We start from the raw sequence: 12,953 nt of genomic DNA, 5'->3' as shown, positions 1-12,953 counted from the left end.
AACTACTCTAGGCGTAAATGAAGATCTCTTAAGTCAAAGTCAAGCGGAGAAAGGGAATAGTCCTAAAATGAATCATACCGTCTCTTTTCATCCAATGTATTTGCGGGGTTGGATATCCATTCGCATTGCAATAGACCATGCCTCTTTGGCCTAATAGCAAGGATGTATTCGTTGGCTCGTCCACCCACTTTGGGGCTACTGAAATAATAAAAGAAAACTAAATGAGCATGCTTTATAAATACTCTTGATATCGATGCTACAAAATAATTATGTAATGTTCCAAAATCAACGAACTCAAGGAAATACTGTTACACCGGTAAGAGTAACGCCATCTATCGCCGAATAGTTGAACGAATATAGAAGGATCTAGAATGTTTGAGAATTACAACGCTATCTATTGACAGATAGCGGAAACTACGACTAGAGTGGTGTGGAATATTCTCGATAATTCTAGGAATGAGGTATCGGCTATAAAAGCGTTGTAGAGATGGCACGCAGTCAGTCAGTAATCGGAACTACTCGAAGCGAAACAGCGAACGGATCACCTGAAGCAAAGCGGAACAAGAAAATAGAGTTTTACAGTATTGTTGAGTGTTTTAATGTGTTTGTGAAGTGTTTAAGTGTTTTAAGTGTTGAATACAGTTTTCAAGTTGTACTTTGGTGAAATTTTATTTATCCCGAACCCCAGCGCGTAACAATACATTCTTCAATGTTGGACTATGTAGACCCAAAGTTTTGTCTTAGACCGAGCCCCGAAACCAGATAACGTGTTTTAGTATAATGGTATTGCAAGCCATTCAAACATATTGTTTCCAGAGACACTAATTGTTGGGAATCCAATCGAAATCCTATCCTATTTATGCACTGCTAGAGCTCATGTTTGACTAGACCTAAGGTACAATTGAACGGTTTTGTTAGTAGTTTTTAAAACATCAAGTCGATGTCTCTATATAAGCTGTATATTAAGAAATATCCTATGGGACACACGATTTATCCACTATAAATAATGTGGGACGATATCCAAAATCTGGAAGTACACAAGATAGAAGTTAAAAGAAATTTGTGCTTTCAATACAGACGATTGATAGGAAACATTGGTTGCTCAAAGAAGTGAGACACTTATAACTGCATATACTAAATAGTGAATAGCCAGACTCTTAAAATCAAACAGAACAAACAGCAAATCAAACAGATGTGTAACTAACTAGTGAAAGAGGTTCGGCATTGGACATGAAACAAACGATAAACACTGCTATTATGAGTACACTAGACGATGACCATCTTGTTGTGTCTTTAAAGCGGTTAGTTGCCCTCAATTAAGAAAAATAGTATTATTATTATTCGCCAATAGATGTCGGGAAGAGTTGATTATTGAAAACACGAATAAAACTACATTTTCTGAAAATAAATCGTAGCTAGATCGATTTATCGCCCCCGAAATCCCCTGTATACAAAATTTTATGAAACTTGTTGGAGCCGTTTCCGAGATTCAGATTATATACAATTATATGTACAAGAATTGCTCGTTTAAAGGTATAAGATAGACAGTTTAGTATATTTCCATAACAGAATAGTAAGGATAATATAATCATTTGCTCACCACTGATGTACAGGTCCGTGGTTTGGTTCACCTTCCCCACGTGATTGGTGGCGATGCACGTATACTTTCCACAGTGTTCCAAAGCTACCCGTTTTATAATAAGCACGCTGAATAGCTCAGAACTCCTTTCTGTGATCTATGGAATATTAAAACTATTTGATCTTGTGGGTTATTTTATGAACATGTTAATACCCAGTGCTGGACTTACACTGGGGGCAGTCGGGGCAAGTGCCCAGGGCGGCAAATCTTTTAGGGCTGCAAATTTTGAATTATTTTTTTTTGTCTTATCAAGATTGCTCAATATAATTAAGTAATTCTGTTAATTAATAATTTTCTGTTTAATTGATAATTCAACAAATTCAATTCATCCATAATTTGTGAATTATAATTTTGGCACTATTGGTAAAAATTAATAATCAAAATGATTTCATCAATTTATTTCCTTGGACATTTAAAATAATAATTGATTTTTCCATTTTCTGGAGTTAAAGAATTGAATTCATTTTTTTTTATGTAAAATAATTACGATTCACCCTTAGTGCAAAATTTATAATTGTTAGAAAAAAAAAAAATATTTATATTTTTGGAATATATAACATATGATAAAGCTTCTGCAATAAATTAGTTATTATAATTTTGAAACATACAATACTATATAAACTATAAGCTTAGGTAAAATTTCAGTATTGGGGCAGATTTTTTTCCGGTGCCCAGGAGCGGCATTAAAGCTAAATCCGGCCCTGCTAATACCGATGCCTTTTGTAGTAAAAACAGTGCACATTTAGTTCGATTTTTGGATAATATATGAATAGCACAAAGCTCTTAATTATGAAAAAAGCATAAGACGTTAAGAATCCAATTTTACTTTCAAACTAGGAGGTATCTTCTTCCCATCCTTCAGCCAGGAGAAGTAGATCGGTGGATCTCCACTGACGATGTTGCACGTTATCTGTACTATTTGACCTTCTTTCAGTCCAGATCCGACCCTTAGTTCGTCCAATTCTGGTGCTTCTACAACTTGAATCTCGAAAGATCTGTAAAAATAGGGTGATTTTAAAATTGACGCGTCCTTTTCAAGTTTATAGCCAAAAAAAAACAATGAAAAATTCTAATGCTAAATGCATTAGAAGTTTTATTTTTCCCCTATTCTAGTAACCTCGAGTGATAATACTAAATTAATCAAGCGAGTAAGCAAGCCCACGGGGCTCTAACCTGACGACTTTGCTAAGAAAAGTAAAGCCACATGTGGTCGCGATCCTCAACAGTGAGAGAACGATGAAGAAGAAGAAGACAGAGCGTTATTGGTTATTGCGTTAAAACGTTATTGGTATGGCTCCTATTATATTCAACAAATTGCCGAAAAAGGATCAGCCCTTAAGAAAATGTAAACAACTCCTGTCTTCGCTGTTGTTAAAGAAGTGTTATTAGTCTGTTACTGATTTCCTAAATAATGAATTGTAACACTCTCCTTATTAAGATCTCAATTTTTATAATAAACTTTTTGTGATCTCATTCTTAAATTTATCTTAATACCTAGTCTAAATTAGCTGTAAGTTTCTCCTGCAAAATTTGTATGCCAACAGGCAGAATGTAGTGGGATTGAATATATTTTATACTAAGACCATACATGTACCTGCATTCTACACAAATAAATTAATTATTATTATAATTATTATTATTAGAGCAGTGCTTCGCAGAATCTACCACTGGATCTGAAATGCGACCCGCTGAGAAGATCCGGCGAGAAACTTAGGGTGCTGTGTCTGTGGGCTGATTTGCTCAACGAGCCCAGTGACCCGTGCTGTATTGGATCGGGATTATTCGAAACCACCAGGTATTTTATGTAGCCTAATGTAATTATGATATGAATTTTCTTTTTAAGATGAATTAGTGTCGCTTTTGACTAAATATGATTAATACTCCATATCTACTTCGAACTGTAACTAGGATATATAAATTATATGAAATCAATGCCATTATTAATACAACGGTCAAACAATATATTAATTAAACCACTGTATTAATTAACTTTTTACTACAAATGTCCAAACAGACCATTAAAGTATTCTACAAAATGTATTGGTATCTATTTACACGGGCAAGCCATTATACTTTATCAGTAAAAATAATTCGAAAACAGACTGAATTGGTGGTAGGACTTCTTGTGAGTCCGCGCGGGTAGGTACCACCACCCTGCCTATTTCTGCCGTGAAGCAGTAATGCGTTTCGGTCCGAAGGGTAGGGCGGCCGTTGTAACTATACCGAGATCTTAGAACTTATATCTCAAGGTGGGTAGCGCATTTACGTGGTAGATGTCTATGGGCTGCAGTAACCACTTAATATCTGGTGGGCTGTGAGCTCGTCCAACCATCTAAGCAATAAAAAAAATTTACAGTATTGTCACAGTAGCCAGTTTTAATCTCACCTTCTAGCCATTTCTCCCGAAGGACTATACACAACACAAGTGTATGTATCCCCGTTCTCCTCCTTGACGACTTTAGGTAAACTCAGTACTCCATTTTCATCTCTTTCGAATAACTGTCGTTTTCTTCTTCTTCTCTTGCCGGTGGTAAAGGTACGTTTGTAACGAATGTGCTGTGGTAAAGTGGTCGAACTCAGTTTCACGCCTTTATGCTCCCATTCAAGTTTGCTGGAATTTTTATACGTGTACGATGAAATATCAATAATAATTTCCACTAAACTGCATTGATTATTTATAAATTAAATTCTGCTTATTCATATTACTGGTGGTAGGATCTCTTGTGAGTCCGCGCGGGTGGGTACCACCACCCTGCCTATTTCTGCCGTGAAGCAGTAATGCGTTTCGGTTTGAAGGGTGGGGCAGCCGTTATAACTATAGTGAGACCTTAGAACGTATATCTCAAGGTGGGTGGCGCATTTACGTTGTAGATGTCTATGGGCTCCAGTAACCACTTAACACTAGGTGGGCTGTAAGCTCGTCTACCTATCTAGGCAATAAAAAAAAATTAATTACTGCTTCACGGCAGAAACAGGCAGGGTGGTGATACCTATCCGTGCGGATTTACAAGAGGTCCTACCACCAGGTCTTCTATTACATGTAAAATATTTGATACCAATGAAGAAACAGTCACACTTCGCTGTGTTTTTCGGCAAATGTAATGAAACGCATTGCTAAAATAACTCGATTAAGCCTTATATTGTTGCTAATATAACGTATAGCTTCGCTGAACTATTGTTTCGCTGAAGCTGACGCTTTAATCTAGCACTGCTTTAACTCGAACTGACAAGTCACTTGAGCGATCAAGAACAAACAATCTTTTTCATATTTATCACTTTCGAAATCTGTTCACGGGTAGTTAGTGTCTTTTAACTAACCATACCATATTGGTATGCCGGTAAGAGCGCGCATCTATCGCCGAAGAGCAGCAACGAATATCAAAAGATCTAGTAACATCCAGAACGCTTGACAAGTACAACGCCATCTATTGTCAAATGGCGGAAACGCATATCGAAAATACTCGACTTGAGAAGAATGTTCTCAATAGTTCTAATTGCAGAGATGACACGAAAGCAGTCAGCAATTAGATCTACTCGAAGCGAAACAGCGAACGGATCACCTGAAGCGAAGCGGAAGAAGTGAATTGAAAATTTTAAAGTGTTAGTTGAGTGTTTTATGTGTTCTCAGTGTTAATGCAGTCTCAATCTGTACTTCGTTAGAATTTTTATTCATCCCGAACCCCAGCGCGTAGCCATATTACCAAATATATATTTTTAAAATATTTATTACTGTCGATTTGAATCTATTTAATGTTTCGCGTCTGTATGTTCAATACGCTTAACACATAGGAAAATCCTAACCTCTTTTTGTATGCTAGTTATTTATTAGACATCCAGTAAAATACAATTTTAAAAATGTATTATTTTATTAACTTATTTTAGTTGGTTAGTTAAAACTAAAGTTAAAATAATTTATTTTAGTTTTAAACATTGTGTAAGTTATAATTTAAATGATAGAATAATTCGAAACTTTTACTGGTAGTAAGACGTCTTGTGAATCCGCACAGGTAGGTACCACCATCTTGTCAATTTCTGCCGTGAAGCAGTAATGCGTTTCGGTTTGAAGGGTGGGACATTCGTTGTACTCTAAAACTGTGATCTTAGAACTGATGTCTTAAGGTGGGTGGCGGCATTTACGTTCTTGTGGTCCATGGACTCCGGTAGCTCCAGTGACACGAGATGAGCTCGTTCACCCATTTAAGAAAATAAGAAAAATATAAATGGTGGAACCTGATAGGATATCCATAGTAGGGACATCTTAACTTCAAAGATTCTCCGCTCTGTACTTTTATCGGTGGTAGAGACCGAATATACGGCGGTCCTGAAAGAAAGAGTTTCGGATAAATTAAGCAATTCAATAATACATGATGTTCCACTACTGCTCGGACGTTGGACCTTAAGTGGTTGACGCCGCCATTCGCCTTCAAACATATTGGTGGTAGGACCTCTTGTGAGACCGCACGGGTAGATACCGCCACCCTGCCTATTCCTGCCGTGAAGCAGTAATGCGTTTCGGTTTGATGGGTGAGGCAGCCGTTGTAACTACACTGAGACCTTAAGACGCTCACCTAAGTTGGGCAGTGGCATTTATGTTGTAGATGTCTATGGAATCCAGTAACCACTTAACACCAGGTGGACCGTGAACTCGTCCACCCATCTAAGCATTAAAAAAATAGAAAACATTTCATGAGAATGGTTATCTAATCCATCAAACCGGATACATGCCCTTTCAAAGAAATAGGCAGACTGGTCGTACTAAACAGCACAGACCAGAACACTTCTCCGCGGTGCTCATAAAGCACTTCTTCCAATGATTTGTTACTGATTCGCCGTGCAATACTCCAAGGTCAAGCCGCAAGCTGCAAGGCGGTAGGCAGCGGCTTGGCTCTGCCCTTGGCATTGCTGAAGTCCATGGGCGACGGTAACCACTCACCATCAGGTGGGCCGTATGCTCGTCTGCCTACAAAGGCAATAAAAAAAAATAATAATAATAAAAAAAAAAATAATAATAATAATAATAATAATAATAAAAAAAAAAAATAATAATACGCTGACGCTGACGCTCACGAGATTCGTGATTGCTGACCATAATCGGTAACTCGTTCGTCTGCTTTAAAAACTTACCGTTAACATTAATACGAGCTGAATGCGTTATCTTCGTGTCTCCTTCTAAAGCAGTGCAAGAGTAGACCCCGCCGTCTTCGACTCTTGAGCGCGTGATGTTCACTTGTGACACCACTCCAACTCCAGACATCATTTGACCAAGAGTGTACCTTAATGGCAATGAGAATTAAGAATTACATTTTTGGAACGAAGTTCCTTATAGGACGATGCGGAGGGGTACCCTAACCGGGAAAAAACGTCCGTAACGTAAGATTTTTATTAGTAATGCACACAGTGTACGACTTAACTTTGTAATAACGTACAAATTAGTAATGCACACAATGTACGACTGAACTTTGTAATAACGTAGAAAATATAACATACTTTTTTTATCATTCATTGACCACGATCTCAGAGCGTTCGTTTGCGCATTACACTAACTCTTATGCAAACAACCGTGAATGAAGTGTACCACAATAAGTTCGCAGTACGTTACCGAATGACCGTGGGTTGTTACGAAAAGTCCAGTTCTATTTTCTTTATACCTCGAATAGAATTTAAAATTAATTAAATAAAATTAATTTAAATGTATTTGTATAATAAGGAACTTCGTTCCTATCCGGTGTCCTACAACACCACGTATCTTTTTTATTGGATTACATAGATCAAGAAACTCTTGGCGGACTGGGTATTAAGCTACCACGAAACATCACAAACGAAACGCCAATTCTATTTCGGACTTTAGGTTGAGGTTTGAAATCTATTATGGTATTTACCGATGCGTTACTCCCTTGCATAAGTAATTCAGTAATTGACATTCAGATTTTTATTATGCGATGTTTTTAAATCTTCATCACGGAAGTCGTTCCCGGGAATCTGTTCAGAATTTGTATGGAATACTTGGCTGGTATCTATCAGTGTGGTCTCACTATACAATCCACTCATTAATTGCTAATAAATTTTTAGAGCCTTGAAACATTTGCTATCGAAATCGTTCCAATATATCACATACCTATTATCATATACCTATTATTATATAACTATTATCATTTGGTTCTTTATTATTATTATTTGTAATGAAATTTTTTAGAGCCCAATTAATCGAACGAATATCGGTACGGAATTTTTGTAGGTGTTCACCATTTATCTCGTTTGTTAATGTTATTCCAACAGTTCCTTGTGTGTCCACTCATTTCTTATTCATTTCTTACTCATTTCTTACTTCTAATAAATACTTTATTAAATTCAAATTCAAATTCAAAATCATTTATTTCAACTTAGATGTCAGTATGACACACTTGTTGAATGTCAAAATACAAATAACAATGTTAACTCTACCACCGGTTCCAAAAAAAGCCAGTCCTGAGAAGAACCGGCGAAACAAACTCAGCGGGCAATTTTTTTTTTTGTTTTTTCTCAAATCTTTTTTTTTTTTAAATAAATAAAAATATTTACAATAAAAGAAAAAACAAATAAAAATAAAAATAATAATAATAATAATGAAAAATGAAAAGGCCAGGAGCGAGCGCCTCATTCCCACGTAGTGCCATCTAGTAAATAATTAGTCTAATTAGTCCAGGACTATTAATTGGCGTAACAATTACTATATATAAATAAAATTTGATGGGCAGGATCCCATGATTATCCAGGACACCAGCGGCACTGTCTGGGCGGCCCGACGGGCTGCCGTACCGAGACGGCCGACGTTTCAGAGCCTTCGATTCGAAAAAAAAAAAAAAAAAAAAAAAAAAATTTAAAACGATGCATCCGTTGCAGATAGCGTAAACGTATTGAAGTCGTCGTGGCCTAAAGGATAAGACGTCCGATGCATTCGTATGTGTAGCGATGCACCCGTGTTCGAATCCCGCAAGCGGGTACCAATTTTTGTAATGAAATACGTACTTAACAAATGTTCACGATTGACCTCCACGATGAAGGATTAACATCATGTAATAAAAGTCAAACCTGCAAAATTATAATTTGCGTAATTACTGGTGGCAGGACGGGTAGGTACCACCACCCTGGCTATTTCTGCAGTAATGCGTTTCGGTTTGAAAGGTGGGGCAGACTTTGTAACTATACTTGAGGCCTTAGGACTTATCTCAAGGTGGGTGGCGCATTTACGTTGTAGATGCCTATGGGCTCCAGTAACCACTTAACACCAGGTGGGCTGTGAGCTCGTCCACCCATCTAAGCGATTAAAAAAAAAGCAATACCTTTGATCAGTATTTGATGTGATCGTCACACCGTCCCTTTCCCAAATGAATCTAGGTGGTCTTTCTGCTGTAGCTGTACATTGAAGGCTTACCTGTAAAATAGAGACATTAACCAACCTCAACATTATTGTATGAAGAGCAGGTTTATTTGCTTCTTCATTTATTATTGTTTTTCAAACGAGGCTTGTAGAGAGTACTTAACGACAGGCAGCGGCTTGACTCTGCCCCTGGTATAGCTGACGTCCATGGGCGACGGTAACCACTCACCGTCAGGTTGGCCGTACGCTTGTCTGCCAACAAGGGCAATAAAAAAACCCATATATGTCTATATTAAAACGTATATAAATGTATATGTATCTGTTACCCATAGTACAGGAAATCTTAGATGACCTTATGTGAATTATCACCTGTTTAAAAGAAACACTAAATCCAATAAGTACTGCCCTCCACCAGATCAGAATTTACCTCAAAATCCTGGAACCACTGCGCTCACCTACAGTGTATTTTCTACAGACCGTTTGTGTCCGGTACCATTCGGCTCTAGAACAATCCACGGTATTTTCCGAAAGCTATCCTATTTACTTCTGCAAATGAGACTTGGACAGCTTAGTTGTGCTAACCATCTGGTCGACCCAATTGCCATTTACCTTCAGGAGTAATATCCAATATTTAGACCATAACGCTTCGTCAATGGTTCTGTTACACGGCCTTTCTCAAACTTCTTTTTTAAAAAAAAACACAATAACTTTTCACAACTAAACTGTCTTTTATTAGACTTCACAATTTTACAACACTATTGTTGACTTCTCAAACTTATGTATGCTCGCGACGGCTTCCAGATTCTAACTGGTTTTCAATACGATTTGATTTTACAAGAAAGCTAAAAATGATGACTCTAATGGAAAAACACAGTGAGCTCGTAAACGAGCTGATTAGGGCAAAGCTGCTTTGTAGAGTAGTGTGTAACAGTTCCCCAATACTAGGGCATAAGTATCTTGAAATCTCGTTTACAAAGCGCCTTTGGCATACAGCGAATATCCTGGCAATCCGATCTTTGATTGTAATAAACTAGTTCACGAAGAAACCAATCATGTACCAATGTTTTTAGTGACACAATTCTCGACTGCTTTTGAAGCTAACAGCTTTGGCGTTAATTGAAAGATACTTTGAAAGTTAACTTACGTCATCACCGGGCGTAACGATCTGTCCACTGAAATGTTGGGTCATCAAAATGTTCGAAGGAATATCCCTTTTATTTCGTGCGCGTTGAACATCTGCAACTGAATTATGTTGTGAAAATTCTACGACAATTTCATGATCACGTAGGATCTCGTGTATTAAGCACACAAAATTAGCTCCATCTCAATCAAACCCTGATAAACAAGTATGGATTGCGTAACATATATCAAGTCATATGGGTAGTATCACCACCGGTATGTTACTCATTTCTTTAGTAAAAAAACGATGCAGTTTGGTATGATGTTCATTGAACCTTAACTTAGTCGTACTTGAAACTTTGATATTACACCGCACCTTTAGAATTTAAGTGGTTTAACTAAAAATTTTAAGAAAAAGAGTTTTATACTTTGGACGACTTATAAAAATGCATTCTATCTATACTAATATATAAATCTACAGCGGTTTTTACGGATGTTCCGTTATAATTACGGAACCATGCATCCGATTGACTTGAAACTTGGTATTCATGTAGAAAATGCTGTACTTAATGGATAGGCTAATATTTATTTGAGCGTTGGACTCCCTACACCAGTTGCGGTAGCGTTTATGACGAGAATCTTTGTGAGGTCAGAAATAATAATGTTAATTTTAAATGCCCAGCGAAACGGACGGGTACAGCTAGTCAATTTATAAAAGAACAAAGCACACTTTCCGTCTCTTTTAAATCAAGTGCATACCTTAAGTTTTAAGATAAGATGGCTTAAAGTATTAAAATCAAAACTGAAAAATTACAATTCTTCAACTACATTTTTGGCGTTTACCAAAAATCAAGAATTTTGGATTAAGCCATTGCAATTCTAAAGATGCGATATGTCAATTTAGGTTATAGTCAAACAGCGTTATCTGCATAGTAGGTTTCATACTTCAGTGGTTATCTTTCTATCAAATCATCAACAGAGTGAAGATTCAGTCTCCCTATTTACGTTGAAAAAGGCTAACCACACGTAATGCAAAGGTTCAAAAGATTACTATTCCTGTCAGATTTTCCTGTCGCTAACAATCAACTATTCTACGCAGCTTAAAAGACGATTTACCTTCTCCCGACAATCTTCGCGTCTAATCAATCATGAATTTCTTTAATAAAATAATTTCCTTTTCACTACCATTAAACATATTTTTTATTTGGTGTTCTAGATGCGTAAAGACTTCTTTTTATATTACGTAGTTTCATAACGGTAGATAATACCCATCATAATGGTGGATACCTTGAATTTCCACGACATCTTCAAACTATGATACCAATCACTACTACCTACTGTCCAATTGCCAATAGAATGCAATCACATCAAATTTAGCGCAAAACCACAACATTTCCCCCGAATCGACGTAATTATTTCTTTAACAATGAAAATTCACTAACTTATCAAGTCATTTCATAATCCCCATTAATATATTATGTTATGCAATCTGAGTGATTTCACCTCGTGGATAACGTAATATGGATTTAAACTATAAGTCAATTTAAATAGTGACATGGATACACAATATCACTGATACCTTTATCACTGAAACTTCTTCTTTATCTTTCTTATAATAAGAAAAAGAAGATGTTAACATCGACATAAATTTTCCTACACCATAATTAGTAAATTAACTACTCGTTGTAGAGTCGGTGTATGCTATCACGGGTTCCTTACTGGCTATTTCGGGCATGCATAATTCTGCGTTCTATTCAGAAGGGTTTTATAAGTGTTATATCAATGCATTTGAAAATATGTTGATAAGGTGTTCAAGTTACTGTATTAATTGGCTAAATCAGATAAACAGTGCCTCTAATGAGCATATCGGCTAATAAATAAATAATACACACCTCCATGGAACACCGTTGATGAGTTGGAAGCCATTGACCTGAAACACAAAAAATACGTTCACGGCTCAAAACTACCAGAGTTTTAATTTCCAAGGATTAATATTGATGGTTTTTTTTTACAAACGTGTATTTTATTGAAAACTAGCTGACCTGGCAGACTTCGTAGTGCCTCAATTGATAAATAAAAGACACATCAAGGGGACACATCAAAGGAAAAACAAAATTGTTTGTTTTTTTACAATTCCGAGCTTTTTTATATTTTCTCACATTTTAAACCTTCCCTGGACTTCCACGAATAATTCAAGACCAAAATTAGCCAAATCGGTCCAGCCGTTCTCGAATTTTAGCGAGACTAACGAACAGCAATTCATTTTTATTTATAGAGATTAGTTGACATTGGAACGCTTTTGATAAGCCACCCCCGTTTTGGAAGCTGATTAGTACGAACTTCAAGAAAGTGTATATCATAAGTTCGCTTACAGATTTCTTGTTCCGTTACTTATTTTTAGACGATATTGAATTTTTTTTTCTTCTGAAAATGTATTCTCTCTAGGTGGTTCCCGTTTTTAGGCTTATTTCATGAATTTTATTGTTGGATTCAGTTTTAATTTTTTTATAACCATACCTATCTCATGGTTTGTTACTTTTTTTATTACATCATTCTAATCAATATTTCAAAAAGTGTAAGGCTATTTTGCAGTCGTCGTGGCCTAAGGGATAAGACGTCTGGTGCATTCGTGTCGAGCGATGCACCGGTGTTCGAATCCCACAGGCGGGTACCAATTTTTCTAAAGAAATACGTGCTCAACAAATGATCACGATTGACTTCCACGGTGAAGGAATAACATCGTGTAATAAAAGTGAAACCCGCAAACTTATAATTTGCGTAATTACTCGTGGTAGGACCTCTTGTGAGTCCGCGCGGGTAGGTACCACCGCCCTGCTT

At 36.7% G+C, this 12,953-nt stretch overlaps 1 protein-coding gene across 1 annotated transcript in view; it reads right to left on the bottom strand.

The window, feature by feature from the left end:
• LOC114243371 (cell adhesion molecule Dscam2) overlaps positions 1-12,953 on the bottom strand; it is a 160,063-nt gene that overhangs the window by 26,996 nt on the left and 120,114 nt on the right. Inside the window, exons 6-14 of the mRNA XM_089738982.1 lie at positions 12,008-12,045; positions 10,141-10,238; positions 8,959-9,050; positions 6,764-6,912; positions 5,870-5,960; positions 4,026-4,250; positions 2,466-2,634; positions 1,601-1,736; positions 79-198 (exon numbers count right to left, since the gene is read on the bottom strand). Coding sequence (XP_089595108.1) covers positions 79-198; positions 1,601-1,736; positions 2,466-2,634; positions 4,026-4,250; positions 5,870-5,960; positions 6,764-6,912; positions 8,959-9,050; positions 10,141-10,238; positions 12,008-12,045 — 1,118 coding nt within the window. The remainder of the gene's footprint in view (positions 1-78; positions 199-1,600; positions 1,737-2,465; positions 2,635-4,025; positions 4,251-5,869; positions 5,961-6,763; positions 6,913-8,958; positions 9,051-10,140; positions 10,239-12,007; positions 12,046-12,953) is intronic.

The sequence above is a fragment of the Bombyx mandarina genome, chromosome 28 (assembly GCF_030267445.1).
Source record: "Bombyx mandarina strain Sakado chromosome 28, ASM3026744v2".
Classification (NCBI taxonomy): domain Eukaryota; kingdom Metazoa; phylum Arthropoda; class Insecta; order Lepidoptera; family Bombycidae; genus Bombyx; species Bombyx mandarina.
The sequence above is the reverse complement of the archived record's forward strand: the minus strand, read 5'-3'. Positions and strand labels throughout refer to the sequence as shown.